This window comes from Lissotriton vulgaris, chromosome 2_1 (assembly GCF_964263255.1).
Source record: "Lissotriton vulgaris chromosome 2_1, aLisVul1.2, whole genome shotgun sequence".
Classification (NCBI taxonomy): domain Eukaryota; kingdom Metazoa; phylum Chordata; class Amphibia; order Caudata; family Salamandridae; genus Lissotriton; species Lissotriton vulgaris.
In genome coordinates this window covers 1,707,506,432-1,707,525,044 of record NC_141687.1, presented here as the reverse complement: position 1 = coordinate 1,707,525,044, position 18,613 = coordinate 1,707,506,432, and the positions used below count along the sequence as shown (strand labels likewise).

The 18,613-nt window shown below is 44.3% G+C and overlaps 1 protein-coding gene across 2 annotated transcripts in view; it reads left to right on the top strand.

Annotated features, from left to right (window-relative positions):
* SIGIRR (single Ig and TIR domain containing) overlaps window positions 1-18,613 on the top strand; it is a 169,544-nt gene that overhangs the window by 39,182 nt on the left and 111,749 nt on the right. For both annotated transcript variants that reach the window (XM_086957702.1, XM_086957701.1), the window contains exon 3: window positions 11,518-11,722. In XM_086957702.1, the coding sequence (XP_086813828.1) occupies window positions 11,518-11,722 (205 nt within the window). The remainder of the gene's footprint in view (window positions 1-11,517; window positions 11,723-18,613) is intronic.

The following is an 18,613-nucleotide window of genomic DNA, read 5'->3' as shown; positions in this document are numbered from 1 at the left end:
CCATAGACACAGAATGGGTAAAACACCAGGCCCAAAGAGTATTGCTTGAGTGCTGTGAGACCTAATTAACCTTTAGATTGCAGTAATAAGCGAGATATGCATTCCTGAAGGTGTCAAAACGTAGTTGCAAACTTCTGAAGAGCAGTAGACACTCTTGAAAGCATACCACATGTTTAGAGGGACACATATAATATGCAAAAAGGAAAGAGCAACTCTAGGCTGTTTCCACTGTAGATGGAAAGCAAGTGGGAGAAATGAATTTGACCCCGTTAGTAGGGTTGGAGAGACTTGCCACTGGAAAAGGTCGGCAGAGCTCTTTCTGGGTTTCTCTTGCGCTCTGTTTTGCTCTCTCTTGTGCTCTCTCCCTCTTTCTTTTGCTCTCTCTCTGACAAACGTACACATATAGACACACGTGTACGTGCTCAGAATGCAGAACAAATTCAAATATCTGCCTTCTAACATTGCTGTAAGATAAGTTACCCTCAAAGATTTGGCTGGCCGAACTGAGCATTTTAAGGCTTTCTATTGCTAAGGTCGGTTGCTGAGCCTACTTTTTAGGTCTCGTAGAGAGACCTATTGCCGCCCATCCACAAAGCTGACTTTTTACGATCCGGATTTTGACGAGTGCGTGTGCTCTCGTGCACGAGCTTGCCCAAGCCTTCTGCCTGCCTCCTGCCTTGAAGGCAATCTGCTTCTCCGCCCCCCTGGCAGCCAAACGCTCTTCAAAGGGTTTGCTCCACGCCCCCCGCCTGCACCACTCTCCATGTGGTGGAGTGGTGTGGCTCACTGGTTAGAGGCGGCAGACCCGGAAGCAGAGAACGGCCCGGAACCAGGGTTTAATCCCCGACGCGGCAGGGCCGTGGACCAGGGTCAACTGACTCGATAATTCTCGCCTCGGTGCCTACTCTAACCAGAGATCACACTCGGCAACTCTGGGCATTATGCTTGCCTCATCTCTACAACGGCCCCCCACAGATGCCGGAGATGCCTGGTTTCACCTTGGAGATACCCAGAAGGGACCATCTCACAGGGAAAGCCAGGACGGGTTCCCCAGCAGTCTTCAGCGCCAGGACGCTCACGGGCAACAGTGTGCTTTACAAGTCCCACAAATTTACATTTACATTTACTTCTCCTGTCGCCTCCCACGGCCGTCCTTTCTGCCCGCCTCGCACACCACATCAAAGCGTCCAGATCACAGCCTGTCCAGCCTGTGCCTTCTCTCCCTACCCTTAACCCTTCACCCTGCCCCCACCACCTCTCGATATTGCTGCTTGTTTTAAACTTGTTTCTTCATTTCGCGGCTGTTTTTTTGCGGCCGCCAATGCTTGTTTTATGTCTCCCCACCCCGCTCCGAGATCGATTCACGGCACTTCCTATGTGAATTCGATGCTGTGACTTGTTTTTTTTCTAGTTTATTTTTGTTGAAGAAAAGATATTTGGAAGAGACCACGGAGAGCATCTCGCAGAGGTAGTTTAATTTTGTCGCTCTAGGCGTTCAGAGGCAGAGTTGTTTTCTCTTTGAAAGCGCATAACCGAGTCCGGACGAGGCGCTTTCTTCTTCTCCAACACACTGCGTTTAAGGCAGATCTGTGTCATCTAGCTGGCGCGCGCAATATGACTCCTGCTTCTTGTAAATAAAACGCAGCTTGTTTCCCGTGCTGTAAATGCTGGGAGTCATGGAGTGCACACAAACACATCCGAGGCAGCCCGCGACTATCTCCAGGGCAATTTCAGGCGAGGCTCCGGAAATATATATTTTTTTTAATGGGGCAAAATAGTTCGTATTGCAACACTCCAATACACAATCATCCGGCACATTACAATGAGCTATTAGTTTTCCGTGACAGTACATCATGAACATGCAGATAAGAAAGTGAGCCCTCAAGGGTGTATGCGATTATTAGTAGCATGCACGTAACTCACTGACCCATCTTCCTGACAGAGGAGGTACCGAGAATTCCTCATACAACGTGCCTAAAAAGAAGCTGATGTATCCAACCTACTGACTTTTTCCTGTGCCTGAATGGCAGTCCATTTCGTATGTTGCTAGTTTAATAACGGGGAAAGCATTCATAGTTGACCACTCTACGCACTGAACTAATTTTTATTGTGCTGTGGCCTGTGTGGCAGTGCTACTGAATAAGAGCATATTTAGGGCCTTGTAGCAAGTGTGGAGTACTGTGTACCCCTCAGAGGCCTACCCACTGTTCACGGCCTTCTCTCTAAGGCAGAAATGTTTGACCCCCCCACCCCCCACATGTTTTGCAGTGAGAGGGTTATTTTTATTACTTCCTGGTTCGGCTTTCTCCAGGCTGAGCTCTCGCGCTTCCCTGAGCTTGCCTGCTGGAGACTCGCGACCTGCCCTGGTTTAACAAGCGCCTGTTGTGCCATTCACGTTGTGCAACTTTGCTTACAAAGGCGGGTCGACGAAAGAAAAGTGCTGGGCGCTATAAAAATGCTGGACCCATGCACAATTCCAGCGTCGGGTTTCAGGGTCACAGAGGATCACCTTTCAAAGATCTTGGAGTTGGTAACGGGGTCCTGCAGGGAGTACTGTGGTGAGGAGTCAGTCTTTAGTGGTTAGAAGGCAGGCATCGGTACTTATTCTGCTTGCTGTTTATTGTGGGCGTTTCGTGGACCAACACAGCCTTACACATATGCTGCACTTCATCTTTAACAATGCCTGTGTATGAGCTCGTGCCCGCTTAGCGAGCAATGTTAAAGATAAAGTGTGGCGTATGTGTGAGTCTGTCTCTGCCACTTACAGCCCCCGTGCAAAACTAACATAAACAAATTAACATGAAGCGCGGCACCCGTCCGTGATGCTGCACTTTCCAAATCATAGCCTGCACTGTGCCCGCAGAGAGTGTGGGCGTGTGGAGCCTTGCTCTGTAAACATCATGTGGCAAGAACGTGCATCGTACTACTAATTATTCTTGTAATTATGCAGTTTCGTAAAACACCCTGCATACAGATAGAGAATCGATAGTCCTTGTTGTGGGAGTCCTCTGCCATTTAATCCTACTCATTTCTGATTTACATTTGACACGATACAGGTGAACAAGGTTCAGAAATCATCTCTTAATTAAGCACTGAAACCAAATGTCCCGCGAGGGATTTGGTCGGCAGACTGAGTATGCATTTGCATGTGAGGAGTAGACGCTAATGTGTCCTTGCCCCTTTAAGAGTGCCCAGATGCGTGTAAGTGGGCCCTTTTTAGGTCTCGACCTGCCAATGTGCAAGCGCATTGCAGCTCGAGACATATAGAGGTGGATCACGAAAGCTGACCAAGGGGCTTTGGCAGGTGGATTACGCAGAGTGCATGTGCCCGTGCACGCGCTTGCCATTTGCTCCCCGAGCGGACTCGCATCATCGCATCAGACCCGCCACAGCAATGCTGAGAGCTTCAGATTTCAAAGGAATGCTCTCCCCCGCCCCCCTCTGCGCAATGCCAGAGATTGCCACTTCACGTGCTCTGCAGAATCAGCCCTCCTCTGAAGACATGTTTTTTAATCCTACAACGTATTTGTAGTTGATCTAGAGTCGGCAATGTTTGCTTAGTACATCGCTGTAGCAACAACTCTTTAGAAGCTCATCCAGTAGAAGTGCTTTTATTCTTGTTCATTGTATGCTGCTTTCCTTAATAATTCGACCAGCATTATTAATTATGTATACCATCTCATTGTTTCTGTTCCACTGTTTTCCTTCCTTTTTGTTTCACAAATTAGCTTTTCTTTCACCAACTTTAGAGTTGTGTGACACGCTTGTAGGTAGGTTGCGCGGTGTGACATTTGCATTTACCTTTCGACTAGAGTTATCTTTTTTTAGATGTGTGAAATGCAACACAATTATCAAGGAATGGTTATCCTCTGTTGTCCGCATTTGAACGCTCGCTTACAAAACTGATTTGTATACAAACTGTATGCTCAGTGCAACAACCTTGCAGGAAATTAACCTTTTCCAGTGAATATGTTCTGCCTGTAGCTTTTTTGATCCTGGAAATAACACCCGATGACTATGGGTGCCAGTTTCCACAATTTAGACTCTGCTGTACTGATCAGCTCTGCCAGTGCTTCTACGTCATTTCTTACTACCACCAGAGTTTTGTCTCCACTAAAACATTTTCTCCCTTTTAGGCTTTAACATAATTTGTGTTTCTTCCACAGCCTTTTGGCTCAAAGTGCGACAAGAATCATCATATTACTTGGGGCTTTAAGTGGGATGAAAAAACTGGGTGGGGTCTCTCAAAGGGGCGTGGCGAATGAAATTAAAGGCGTGGCTTGAACATGTAAGCTAAAAATCTGTTGCTCGCATAGTTTGCCGTCCATTTTTTATTTTGCTGATTCTTTCTTTGTATCCAGATATATGATACAGCAAGTAATATCACACCTACAAGAAGTCAGGACAATTGACTTTGTCAATGGTTGTTAGTTGCACACGATAAATTGTGTGTCATTGCGTGCAGTCCGAGCATAACAAAACACAACATAGCATAGCATAACAAAACAAAGCTTAGCATAGCATAACAAAACATAGCATAACAAAGCCTAGCATAACAAAACATAGCATACCAAAACAAAGCATAGCATAGCATAACAAAACATCTCAAAACAAAGCATAGCCTAGCAAAACACAACAAAACATAGCATAGCATAACAAAACACAACAAAACATAGCATGGCTTAACAAAACATAACATATAATAGCATAGCAAAACACAGCATAGCATACCAAACACAGCAAAACATAGCATAGCATAACAAAACATAGCATAGCAAAACGAAGCATAGGATAACAAAGCATAGCAGAGCAAAACATAGCATAGCATAACAAAGCATAGCCTAGCAAAACACAACAAAACATAGCATAGCATAACAAAACACAACAAAACATAGCATAGCGTAACAAAACAAAGCATAGGATAGCAAAACTAAACATAACAAAACAAAACATAGCATAGCATAACAAAACATAGCATAACATAACATAACAAAACATAGCATAACAAAACACAACAAAACAGCATAGCTTAACAAAACAAAACAAAACAGCATAGCTTAACAAAACCAAACATAGCATGGCTGAACAAAACATAACAAAACATAATAGCATAGCAAAACACAGCATAGCATACCAACAAAACATAGCATAGCATAACAAAACATAGCATAGCAAAACAAAGCATAGCATAATAAAACACAACAAAACATAGCAAAGCATAACAAAGCATAGCAGAGCAAAACATAGCATAGCATAACAAAGCATAGCGTAACAAAACATAGCATAGCATAACATAGCATAGCATAGCATAGCAAAACATAGCATAGCATAGCATAACAAAACATAGCATAGTATAACAAAACAGCATAGCATAGCATAACAAAACAAAACATAAGATAGCAAAACAAAACATAGCATAGCATACAGCATCACTCAGCACCACCACAGCATCACTCTGTGGCACCACAACATCACTGAGCTCCACCACAGCATCAATCTGTGCAACCATTCAACAACAACTGGTTCAAATATGGTATCTCAATGTTTCAAGCTTTATTACAAATGTAACAAAAAGATGTTAATATTTGACATATGTTCTTGGATTTTCGTCACAATAAAATACACTGAACATAATCTTCACAAATGTTATTTACAAAAGTTTAGGCTATTGCCATTATAAATTACAATAACTTTTATTTAACCCCTCCCCTGCTGATGACGGAACCGCTCCGTCATCAGCTACAGTTGAGCTGTGCTGATGACGGAGCGGTTCCGTCATGGCCCAGCCGCCGCGCCTGCGCGGCGCTGATATCGCGCCTGCGCGGGCGTTCTAATGAGCGGGCGGGTCATGACGGAACCGCTCCGTCACCAGCATAGCTCAACCGCGGCTGGTGACGGAGCGGCTCCGTCACCAGCATGCGGCCGCCCCGCCCCTTTAGCGCTCCGGCGGAATAGCCGCCGCAGCAAAGGGGTTAAGTATTAATTATTTAAAAAAATTAAAACCATTGCTATTTGTAATATCAATACATGTAAGTCACGTAAATACAACACATATTGCATTACAAATGCTAAAGGTGTCACATTTGCGAAAGTTATAACTATTGGCATGGTAAATGACAAAGTTATTAATTTCGCTATTTTCAAAAACAAAACCTAAATAAAAAATTTGTCATTTACAATACCAATAGCTCAAACTTTCCTAATACGAGAACTATTGCATTGCAAATGCTTGTTATAGTTCTCGCCTAAGCAGTGCTTTCGCTGTCTCTTCGAGACACGCTGTATACAGGATATTGGCATTAATCTCCCCCCATGTTCCGCGCACACATTTTATTGGCTCTTTGCAGTGCTTTTTAGAATTGTTTTATTTAATTGGTTTAGTTGTTTAATAGTCCCTCCTACTCCCTCTTTAGTACCTCCTTCTCTTCAGTTGTAACCTCCCATAAGAACCGACTCTCTTACATATAACTTTACTCAGTACCTTTTATTTTCACTTTCTCAGCCCTCTTTTTTTTAATGACGTCTTCAAGCTAGGTGGAGATTCAGGCACAAAAGCCCCTTACCTTACAGCACTTCCCCAACACGCACCCTTTTCAGCCTTTAGCTGTCTTCTCCTCCTCACTCCTGCTTATTTTTTTTGCAGCACACCAATGTGCGCTTTCACTTTAACAAATGTCCTGCCTCACTTTCACTTTAACAATAGCAGCCACTTGCCTTTATTTTGTTCTGCGCGGCTTGCTGTATTCAACTTCTAAAACATTTTAGGCCATATGTATCAAGCCTTTTTCCCGTTTGCAAACTGGCAGATTCTCGGACCTCCTAGAACAGAGGAATGAATGGGAAGGTATTCCTTAATTGCGAATCTCAATTTGCGATTCGCAAATAAAGAATATGTAGGATTCCAACATTTTTAGCAAGTCCTACATACATTGCATTTTGCGATTCTCTAATTGCGATTCGCTAAAAATCGCAATTTGAGAATTGCAAAACTGTTTTTTGGTAGATATGGCCCTTTGTGTTCATCTTTTGGAGCTCGCTATGCAGCGCTTTCACTTAAACAAATGCAATGCACCACTTTCTCGTTAACAAATGTCATGCCCCCCTTTCACTTTAACAATGGCGGCTGTGGATATTTTTGTTTTGCGCGGCTCGCTGTATTCAACTTTTTATTCTTCCCTCACGTCGAGTTACTGACTGCTGCACTTGTTACAGATCTCTATGGCGCCAGTCACGCCCTCCAAACCTTCCCGGTCACTTCCTCGCAGTCTGCTGCTGAAGTTTCTTGGCTCCCACGCCCTCTGCCAAGTGGTTTATTTACCAAGATCGGTTGCGTTTTTTTTAACTTGGTTGCCCTTGTAATTTGCTTAGAAGCTCGGTTGTGGTTTTTGAGCTTGGTTGCAGTTCCTGTGATTGCTGTGGCTCATGTTCTGCAAGCTTAGAAGCTCTTCTGCAGTTGATGTGCTCTTAAAAACACTGCAGCGTTTGTAAGCTGCATGTTTTAAATCTGTCTTTGTGTGCTCCGTTTTACTAAGACTCCATTGCACAGAGGGTTGGCAGTCATTAGGTCTCGTAGAGAGACCTTTTACCGTCCATCCACTTTTTTATGATGAGGATTCTCAACAGTTCACGTGAAATTACGTGACCACAAGCTCCTTCGTGCACGAGCTTGCATTTCCCCACAGGCTTCCCCCTGCCAGCAGCATTTGCCACATCAAAGGCATCAGTTGCCCCGCCTCCGCCGTCACTTATTCACGGCCGCTCCTCGCATTTCCCCACAGGCTTCCCCCTGCCAGCAGCATTTGCCACATCAAAGGCTTCAGCTGCCTCGCCCCCCGCCGTCACTTATTCACGGCTGCAGGCCGTGCCTTGTTTACTGTTGACATAAACATTGCCCGCAGCGAGGACAAATGCATACACCCTCCCATTCCTTGCAAAACACTCACACCGCTTGTCTTAACATATTCAAAACTGCACTGATTTGCAAACGCAGGCAACTTTTTAACTATCTAATTCTGTAACAGGGGCCACTTTTATTTTGGCCCTGGCCTATGTTTCGTCCCAGTTTCTGTACAAGCACGGACGGCAGAGAGGTTTAAGAACGTTGTTTTCACATGTTGCTGCGTTGAAAGCTTTTTCGAACCCCATCATTTTCTTCCCCCGCTGTCTGATATTTGAGCCAGGACCACAACTGCATACCATTTTTAGGTTGCTTGATTAAAGCCAGTTTCCCCCACAGGTCACATCATGAACGAGACACACGGTTTTTGTCAGGAGAGCCGCTACTGGCGGAAACCGCTTTACAGCGCTTGCTCGCAAGAAATTAGTAACTTGATCCTCAGCCTGCTTTATGCCAGCTTTGTAATTATAATATTCCAGTGGTAAGTCAGACATTTAGGCCAGGAGGAATGCAGAAGACGTAGTCGACTCTTTTTCTCAGTATTGCTTTAATGTTTGTCTCTACAGTGTTTCAGGCATTTCATAAAACATATAATCTTCCTGCCGCTCTCCACCCTTTCCAGGGTTTGTGTGACCTTGTATCCTACCAGATGACGCACATCCTTTTTGGAAGCCACAATGGGTGAATGATTATATTTACTTGGTACTATTGTGAATACGTAATCTAGAAACCCAATGCACTTCCACACAGGCAGTGTCCTGTGCGCTTGCATTTGTGCTGTGCTTCGGTGTACGCTTCCAACCAATCTTTTACTTTTGGGACTCTCACCCGCTCTGATTTTGTACACGCGCTCTCGGAAATCAGTCACCCGCCCCCCGCCGTCACTTATTCACGGCTGTAGGCCGTGCCTTGTTTACTGTTGACATAAATATTGCCCGCAGCGAGGACAAATGCATACACCCTGCCATTCCTTGCAAAACACTCACACCGCTTGTTTTAGGTCTCGCTATTTCAGCTTTGAAGTACTTGCTATCTTTTGCCAGCCCAGACCATGTTTTGTACTCGTGTTGTGGTTGCAGAACATAAACAAATATAAATCCTGTATCCAAACTCTACCCAACATTAATTATGCCAGTTCGTATATTGAAATGTTTACACAATACTGGCAAAGCCACCCTCACTCACTCACCCTCATACACCCTCATCAGCATAGCATAACAAAACATAGCATGGCATAACAAAAAAAGCATAGGATACACAACCTCACAACCCCCTCACCCTCGCTCTAACACACTCACCCTCACTCACTCACCCACCCACCCTCACTCACCCACCCTCACTCACTCACCCACCCTCACCCACCCTCACTCACCCACCCTCACCCACCCACCCTCACTCACCCTCACCAGCATAGCATAACAAAACATAGCATAGAATAACAAAGCATAGGATAGCAAAACTAAACATAGCATAGCATAACAAAACTAAGCTTTGGATAGCATAATAAAACATAGCATAACATAACAAAACATAGCATAACAAAACACAACAAAACAGCATAGCTTAACAAAACAAAACATAGCATGGCTGAAAAAAACATAACAAAACATAATAGCATAGCAAAACACAGCATAGCATACCAACACAACAAAACATAGCATAGCATAACAAAACATAGCATAGCAAAACCTAGCATAGCATAACAAAGCATAGCAGAGCAAAACATAGCATAGCATAACAAAGCATAGCAAAACAAAACATAGCATAGCAAAACATAGCATAGCATAACAAAACATAGCATAGCATAACAAAACAGCATAGCATAACAAAACAAAACATAGGATAGCAAAACAAAACATAGCATAGCATACAGCATCACTCAGCACCACCACAGCATCACTCTGTGGCACTACAACATCACTGAGCTCCACCACAGCATCAATCTGTGCAACCATTCAACAACAACTGGTTCAAATATGTTATCTCAATGTTTCAAGCTTTATTACAAATGTAACAAAAAGATGTTAATATCTGACATATGTTCTTGGATTTTCGTCACAATAAAATACACTGAACATAATCTTCACAAATGTTATTTACAAAAGTTTAAGCTATTGCCATTATAAATTACAATAACTTTTATTTAAGTAATAATTATTTAAAAAAATTAAAAACCATTGTTATTTGTAATATCAATACATGTAAGTCACGTAAATACAACACATATTGAAATTACAAATGCTATAGGTGTCACATTTGCGAAAGTTATAACTATTGGCATGGTAAATGACAAAGCTATTAATTTAGCTATTTTCAAAAACAAAACCTAAATAAAAAATGTGTTGTTTACAATACCAATAGCTCAAACTTTCCTAATACGAGACCTATTGCATTGCAAATGCTTGTTTTTTTTGTAACCTTCCTAGAATGCAGTATTGTGTGCATGCTTCCAAGCTCCCCTTTAGTTCTTCTACTTTGTAGCTCGACTCTTTCTTCTTCGCTATGTTCTTTTTAAGCCCTGTGCTACTGTTTGTGTGCTTAGAAACTGCTGTGGTATATGTTTAGAAAACTGCTTAGTCAATGTGGATGTTAGTTTGGCTCCAAAGGTAAATATTGCACACAGAGCGAGAAACTCGCCTAGACTCTTGTGCTTTGTAAACTGGTTGACTTTCATGGGCTTCAGAGGCCATCGTGGTTAGTTGTCCTGTCCGTTACATGCTTAGAAGTTCACCTGAGATTCATCGTCTGCAGATTCATCGAGTGCAGTTCATGTGCGCCTAGAAACTCCGCTTCGGTTTGTGTGCTTATTTCTATTCAAAAGTGTATCCTCGGGGTGGAGGTAAAAATAAAAGGTTAAAAAAAATACAAACTAAGAAAAGCAAGACAGAATGGTCTGTAAGTGGCCAGATTGGTTTTATTACCAACCACACACATTAGCACCTCTTTACAAAGTTTACCAGTGAAGTGCTACTTTAGTTTTCTCCTCTCTCTGTGAACAACATTGTTTTCCCCTGGTAGGAAAGTGCACCATTCCTGGAGGTTCTACAATACCTGGTTGATGCGTAAAGTGGAAAACGTTTAATATGATCCTTATCAGCGGTTTTCCTTACTTCAGTTTATAAAATGTATACTGCAGCTGTGTGTTTAGGGACCTGGTCTTTTTAAACCATACTGCTTACGTTTTGTAAGGATATAAGTAATGGACATTGAAACCGGTCCCTTCCAGCCCTGTAGTCATGTTCTTAACTTTTCAGGCAAAAACACTCAATGATTTCTGAATAATAAGTATAAAAGCGTTAAGGTAACCACGATGTTTCTGCCTAAATTTCACATGCTTATTTAATCTAGCATTCCCTATGAGTGTTGCTATTTCTACAATGTTGTTACTTTCCAGCCAGCACATTACTCTTGTCTCCTTTCCCTCATAATCAATTTCCTATAGCTCTATGCAAATATCATCACTCCACTGCATACAGAAAACCAAAAGAATAAAAACATTGTCATTTTCAACACCAAAAGCTCTAGCTTTCACAAATGCAAGACCTATTGCATAGCAAATGCTTGTTATACAGTGTTCCCCATCTTCTAGTTCTCATGTTGCACCCACTCTCTTTCTACAGTCAACCCCTGCAGTGTTCCCCCGGAGTTCCTCTCCCCCCACTTGGGCAAGCAGATTTTGGATCCTATAATGGGGGCCCGCCTGTCGCTGAACTGCACAGCTAGACAGCAAGTCAGTCGCCAGTGTGCACTGCCCACTTGGCAGTGGCTGAAAGAGGGACTGGCCTTGGACAGCGGTAGCCCATATACCAGTCTGGATAACGTGTGGTAAGTAGCAAAGGCTCAGAGGGAATAGAAGCTCGAACTAAGAGCTGTAAGTGTACAGCCACAAAGAATATGTGGACTGGGATTACTTGTTTATATATTGGTTTCAACAATACTGTTAAAAACATTTCCCACAACCATGGATCAGGGTGACTCATTTAGAGCCCGGCTTGCAAAATATTTACCTCAGTAATGTTGTCTTTAGGGAAAATATGCTTTTTTGTATGCTTCCCCTCATCATTCTGAGCTTGATTCTGCTGGTATTCAGGCTCTGCGGAAAAAGAATTTGCTAACTGGGTCCTCGTTGCACATGTTTACTTTAAAACGTGAAGCTAGGTTTAAAGGCTCATCCTATCAGTGCTTCTAGCTGCTTGTAAATGCACTGTCTATAGTTTCTCAGCTGAAAACACAAAATCAGCCTATCTTTTGCTCTGTTCAGTGGATAGAGACGGTCAGGCCTATTCACTTTGCCATCACCAGTATTTATGGCACAGATGTGGAGTTGTCTCTGCTGAACACAGGCAGAGAGGTCAGCAAAGCAATGTGCAGGATGGAGCATTAGGCCAGTTCTAAAGGAGACATCATATGAAATTAAGGAGTTGATGAGATGTATGTAGTTTATGCCTGTATTCTAGGGATACTGGGATCATGGTCAATCAAACCATTTTGCCAATGGCGGGAGTGAATGAAAATGGCCTTTTCTGGTAACATCCCTTTCACCCATTAGAGATGTGACATGTTGAAAAGCTTTAAATTGACCACTCACTTTGCAGAATGTTAGCTGTAAGTGTGTAACTGTAGTAACCGGGGCAGGATTTGAGACCAGGGATTTTGCTCCACCTCTTTTAGTGCTTACTATATCTGGTGCTGTCTGAAGTCAGAGTTTGGGATTATGACTGCAAATCCTCGCAAGGTGTAACGTTTGTCGGTTTACAAGTGCGTGAGGCAAAAGTGTTGAACAGGTAAGTCCGATGTCTGCTGCAATGTGCTTGTCGGAACAGGTAACCAACAAGTATGTTTCTTTCAAGGACCAGAACCTTTTTTAGGACGAGGCTGTGGCCACCCCAGAGCAAGAAACAGAAGCGTATAGTGGTACAACCCCAACCCCAATCAGTATCAGGGAGAAATAACCACACGTAGGAACACTTACAGATGGTGAGGAGTGAGAAAAATCTGATATATAATCTAACCAACCTCGAATTAAGTTCTGTAGAAATCCATACTAACGAAAGGACTTGGAACACACAAGATGGAATATGGCTAAATAAGAGAAAGCGGCCTTATAAAATCTGAAAAATAATCAAGAGTTTATAATAAAGCCAGCAGACAAAGGCGAAGCCATCGTGCTCATGGAGAGAGGAAAGTATGAAGCTGAAGTCCGCTTGCGAACAAAGACTATTACCGAAGAATTGATCAAGACCTTTCTAAAATAGTACTAAATAAATTGATCATACTGATTCAAACTGGAGAACATATCGGGTGGTTGTCAAAACAGGAAACCAAATTCCTTCTCAATCAGAACCCAAGGACGCCATTGTTGTATGTGCTCCCCAAAAATCCGGGTTCACGGAGTCCGCACTAAGATGGCTTAAAGCATTCCTTACGGACCGCAGCTTTCAGGTCCAAAGGGGCTCGTTTAAATCCTCTGCCATTGCACTTGAACAGGGAGTGCCTCAGGGCTCAGCTTTAAGCCCTAGCCTGTTCAATCTCTATTTGGCCCCCTTGGCAGAAGTGGTGCAAGCGTTTGGTGTAGATTTAGTCTCATACGCTGACGACACCCAACTGCTGATCTCCCTGTCCCAAGCCCCTAACATAGCTGCCTCCAACTTCAAGGCCTGTATGCAGGCCTTAGCAGGATGGATGAGCTCACATTGTCTGAAACTCAATGGCTCAAAAACGGAGGTTGTGGTGATCGGAGGGAACAACTCTAGCTGGACAGGAGACTGGTGGCCAGCATGCCTGGGCCCCACGCCCAAGCCGAGCAAGGAGGCCAAGAATTTGGGAATCTGGGTTGATCCCAACTTGTCCTATGAGGGCCATGTAAATCGAGTAGTGGGAAAATGTTTTGGAATACTCAAAACCCTCAATCGCACGCTGGATCTACTTCCGCTAGAGGCCCGGCGAACCTTGACTCAAGCCCTGGTTACATCCCGTATGGACTACGGGAATGTGCTACTCTTAGGTACCTCCGAAAAAAACCTTAAACGATTGCAAGTCCTCCAGAATACCGCTGCCAGGTTAGTACTGAGACTCCCGAAAAGAGCAGCTTCCCAACCTGCCTTGGCGTCGCTACACTGGCTTCCGGTCAGAAAGAGAGTGCTATTCAAAGCACTCCTTATATGCCATAGGATTGTCTGGCATAAAGCCCCATCCTATCTCTCTGACCTGATACAGACATATGAACCCACCAGAGAATTACGCTCTGCAGGAGCAGGACTACTAAAAATTCCTCGTGTCAGAAGAGCAAAAATGGGTGGACGCTCTTTCAGACATCTGGCAGCCAGCAATTGGAATAAACTCCCCATCAGCCTTAGGCTAGAAGGATCTGAAATTAAGTTCAGAAAACTTCTCAAGACCCATCTGTATAAAAACTAGCTATCTGGTTGATCGCAGGGTGGCAGTCTGCCTCTCTCCTTTTGGGTTTTCTTTTCTCTCCGCAGCGCGGGGACACGCCGTGAAGGCGTCACCAGGCGCTTTATAAATCTCTTTATTATTATTATTATTAAAAATCCATAAAGATGTTGCCAACATTCCTGGTAGACCGATAACCTGGGGAGTTAATTCAATTCTTGAGAAGCCTGCCAAATACATCAATACATTCCTGAAGCCACTAGCAAGTTCTACCACCAGTTACATAAAAGACACAATGCAGGCAATCACAATGTTGGCAGGGCAAACCTTTGACTCTGAAAAAGAACTTGTGGTTACCCTCAACATTGTGAGTCTTTACACGAATATACCACAAGAAGAGGGATTAGAAGTCATGAACTATTTCCTGGAGTAAAGAACAAGACCACATACCATCCCCACATCATATTGGGTAGAAATGGTTGAAATATGCCTTAAGTACAACTTCATCCAATTTAATGATGAACAAAGTTACTGCGATGGAATGTCCCTTCGCCCCAGAAATGGCCATAATGTTTATGGCACTCTTTGAAGAATGTTGGACCTTCAACAACAATCCTTTTAATGGCCATATAAAACATGGCAGAGCTATATAGATAAGTGAAATCAGCCAGGAAACGTATCCGGGAGCTCAGGGTGCACTACTGAAGTGTCACTTTATTAAAAGTGTACTAGCAATGAGTCCAAATGACTTGAGTGATTTATAACTTTCTTTTAAAACTGGTTATCCAAGAATCAGTTCCATAAACGCACATTTGTGTCCATCACTGAAACATTGCAACCATGAAAGATGTTTTATATCTGCTTTTATTCAATCTGTAGCAGAGGTTCTTCAATCAAAAATGATGCTTTTCTCAACATTATGAAACAGATGACAATCATGTTTCCAGTTCCCAATGCATTTCGGGGTAAGGTTTGCCATTCTTCATGGGAATCTAGAACGTTAATATGTAAAAATGAAAATCTTCACAATTGTTTTTAAACTATAATCAACATACTGCTTAATATAGTGCTCATGCAACAAGCAGACAGGGCTCTTTGTGTCGCTCATAGAATAATGTGAAAGACTTTACGAGACCAGAGAAGATTGTGACTAGGGACATGGTTTTGCAAAAAAATGTTAGTACGAAGTGCTATGACCAACTTCCCACATGAAATAGTGTCATCACAAGAGAAAAAAAGATGGTGACGTGCCAAGACTTTCATGTGCTCAGAGCATCAATAGAGTGGAATAATGGAGTTCGAGTTGTGCCGTGATCCATCAAAATTACAAAATAAATAAAACAATAAAAGGAATGGAAAGAGGTGCCTTGCCTCTTGTAGTCGAGAGTACATCTAGCCAAGAATATGCTACACAAACTGTGGGAGGCTGTGAAAACATAATGATAAACGAATGAAAAACTCCAAAGAATCCCGAGTTCAAGTCCGAGTCTCTAATTAGTGAAATAAAGTGGTTACCTTAAAGTCGTTGGGGAGTAGCCGAAAGGCAGTAAAAATGGTGGACTAAAGGCTGTGAGGAAAAAAGCGAGCGCTGGTGAATTCTTCGTATCCCGGTTTGTAAATGTACTAATAGATTTATTAAAAAGTACCCGCTTACCGGCTAGTGCCTTCCCCTTATGCCAACCGCAGAATCAGACGAGAACGCTCTCCTTGTGTGTCGGAGATTCGTGAGGTAATCTGTGTGCGTGCTCAACGTCTTATTGATAGAAATAGAAACAGGACTGGTGTAAAAGGTGCCCTTTATGCACTGATAGTGAGGACAATAAAGTAAAGTGAAGAAACAAAGTGAAAAACAACGTGAAGACCCCAAAATAAAATAACGGAGAGTGCATAGGTCTCTAAGAACAGTCTATAATATTATGAGCTCCTAACTTTAGGACTCCTATACTGAGAACTCCTAACTTTAAGACTTTCCGTATTCACAGGCAGCATTTAGGAGACCTAAAGTTAGGTGTCCTAATTTTACTACTCCTAACCTGAGAAAAATCCTAACTTTAAGACTTTCGGTATTCACAGAAGGCATTTAGGAGTCCTAAAGTTAGGACTCCTAACTTCTGTGAATACCGAAAGGAGTAAGTGCCTTCTGCGAATACCAAAATGAGTAAGTGCCTTCTGTGAATACCAAAATGGTAGTAAGATTAGGATTTTGTCTTAAGTTAGTTCTGTGAATCGGGCTCAGTAGGTTTTATCCATGATCACTAATGCGCCACCTTTGTCAGCTCTGGTGAAGTGAAGTGACTGGTTTTTCCTAAGTTCTAATAAAGACTGTTTTTCAAGAGAAGACATATTTTCAGTAAGTTTTGGGCCTGCAGTTAATTTAGACAAATCTTGCTTGACTAAAGTCTCAAAGGTATCTATGATTTTTTGTGAAACAGGAGGAATAAGTTTTACATAATTGATGCTCTGAGCACGTGAAAGTCTTGGCACGTCACCATCTTTTTTAGGGCTCGCCTGCTGATGCGCATGCGCATAGCTGGCGAGCTATATTGCAGCTTAAACAGAGTGTACCTAACTCGGCGATTTGTTGCAGTGCCCGAAGCGCGTGCACATCAAAGCCACCAGCCTCCTCAGGCATCTCAAGCCTCCCCCATCCGGCATTTCTCCTCCCTTAATTATTCATTGCAAGGCTGCTGCTCCCGGCCCCTATTCTTCCCTTCTTGCCTCTCCCCGCCCCCTCTTCCCACCACAGCAATGCCGAGGAATTGTTTATATTGCAATATAAACAATCCCGTTGTTGGTCATGATATAATTAAACGCTCTAATTATTTTATCAGGGCCACACAGAATTTTATAAAGTCTTTTGCTGGCATTTTCGTTTTATGCTGATTGCTATTTTACACCTTTCACATGCTGGCGATTTGCTTCAAAGGAATACATTCATCCTGCATCCCGTTACTAGAGATTTCTCCTCTTCTGCTATATATGGGTTTTAGTTGAATTTCATTGATCTCTTTTACTAATGATTTATAAAAAGTGCCACACACCACACAGCTCCACCGACACAGCTCCACCGAGGCACCCACCATACAGCTCCACCGAGGCACCCACCACACAGCTCCACTGATGCACCCACCACCCAGCTCCACCGATGCACCCACCACACAGCTCCACCGATGCACCCACCACACAGCTCCACCTACACAGCTCCACCGATGCACCAACCACACAGCTCCACCGATGCACCCACTACACAGCTCCACCGATGCACCCACCACACAGCTCCACTGAGGCACCCACCACACAGCTCCACCGAGGCACCCACCACACAGCTCCACCGAGGCACCCATCACACAGCTCCACCGAGGCACCCACCACACAGCTCCAACGAGGCATCCACCACACAGCTCCACAGATACACCCACCACACAGCTCCAACGATGCACCCACCACACAGCTCCACATATACACCCACCACACAGCTCCACAGATGCACCCACCAAACAGCTCCACAGATGCACCCACCACACAGCTCCACAGATGCACCCACCACACAGCTCCACAGATGCACCCACCACACAGCTCCGCCTAGGCACCCACCACACAGCTCCAAAGATGCACCCACCACACAGCTCCACTGATGCAACCACCACACAGCTCCACCGACACAGCTCCACTGATGCAACCACCACACAGCTCCACCGACACAGCTCCACTGATGCAACCACCACACAACTCCACCGACACAGCTCCACTGATGCACCCACCGCACAGCTCCACCGATGCACCCACAGCACAGCTCCACCGATGCACCCACCGCACAGCCCCACCGATGCACCCACCGCACAGCTCCACCTATGCACCCACCACACAGCTCCACCGAGGCACCCACCACACAGCTCCACAGAGGCACCCACCACACAGCTCCACAGAGGCACCCACCACACAGCTCCACAGATGCACCCACCACACAGCTCCACCGATGCACCCCCCACACAGCTCCACCGATGCACCCACCACACAGCTCCACCGAGGCACCCACCACACAGCTCCACCGAGGCACCCACCACACAGCTCCACCGAGGCACCCACTACACAGCTCCACAGATGCACCCACCACACAGCTCCAGCGATGCAGCCACCACACAGCTCCACCGACACAGCTCCACCGATACACCCAACACACAGCTCCACAGATGCCCCCACCACACAGCTCCACCGATGCACCCACCACACAGCTCCACCGATGCACCCATCACACAGCTCCACCGATGCACCCATCACACAGCTCCACCGAGGCACCCACCATACTGCTCCACCGAGGCACCC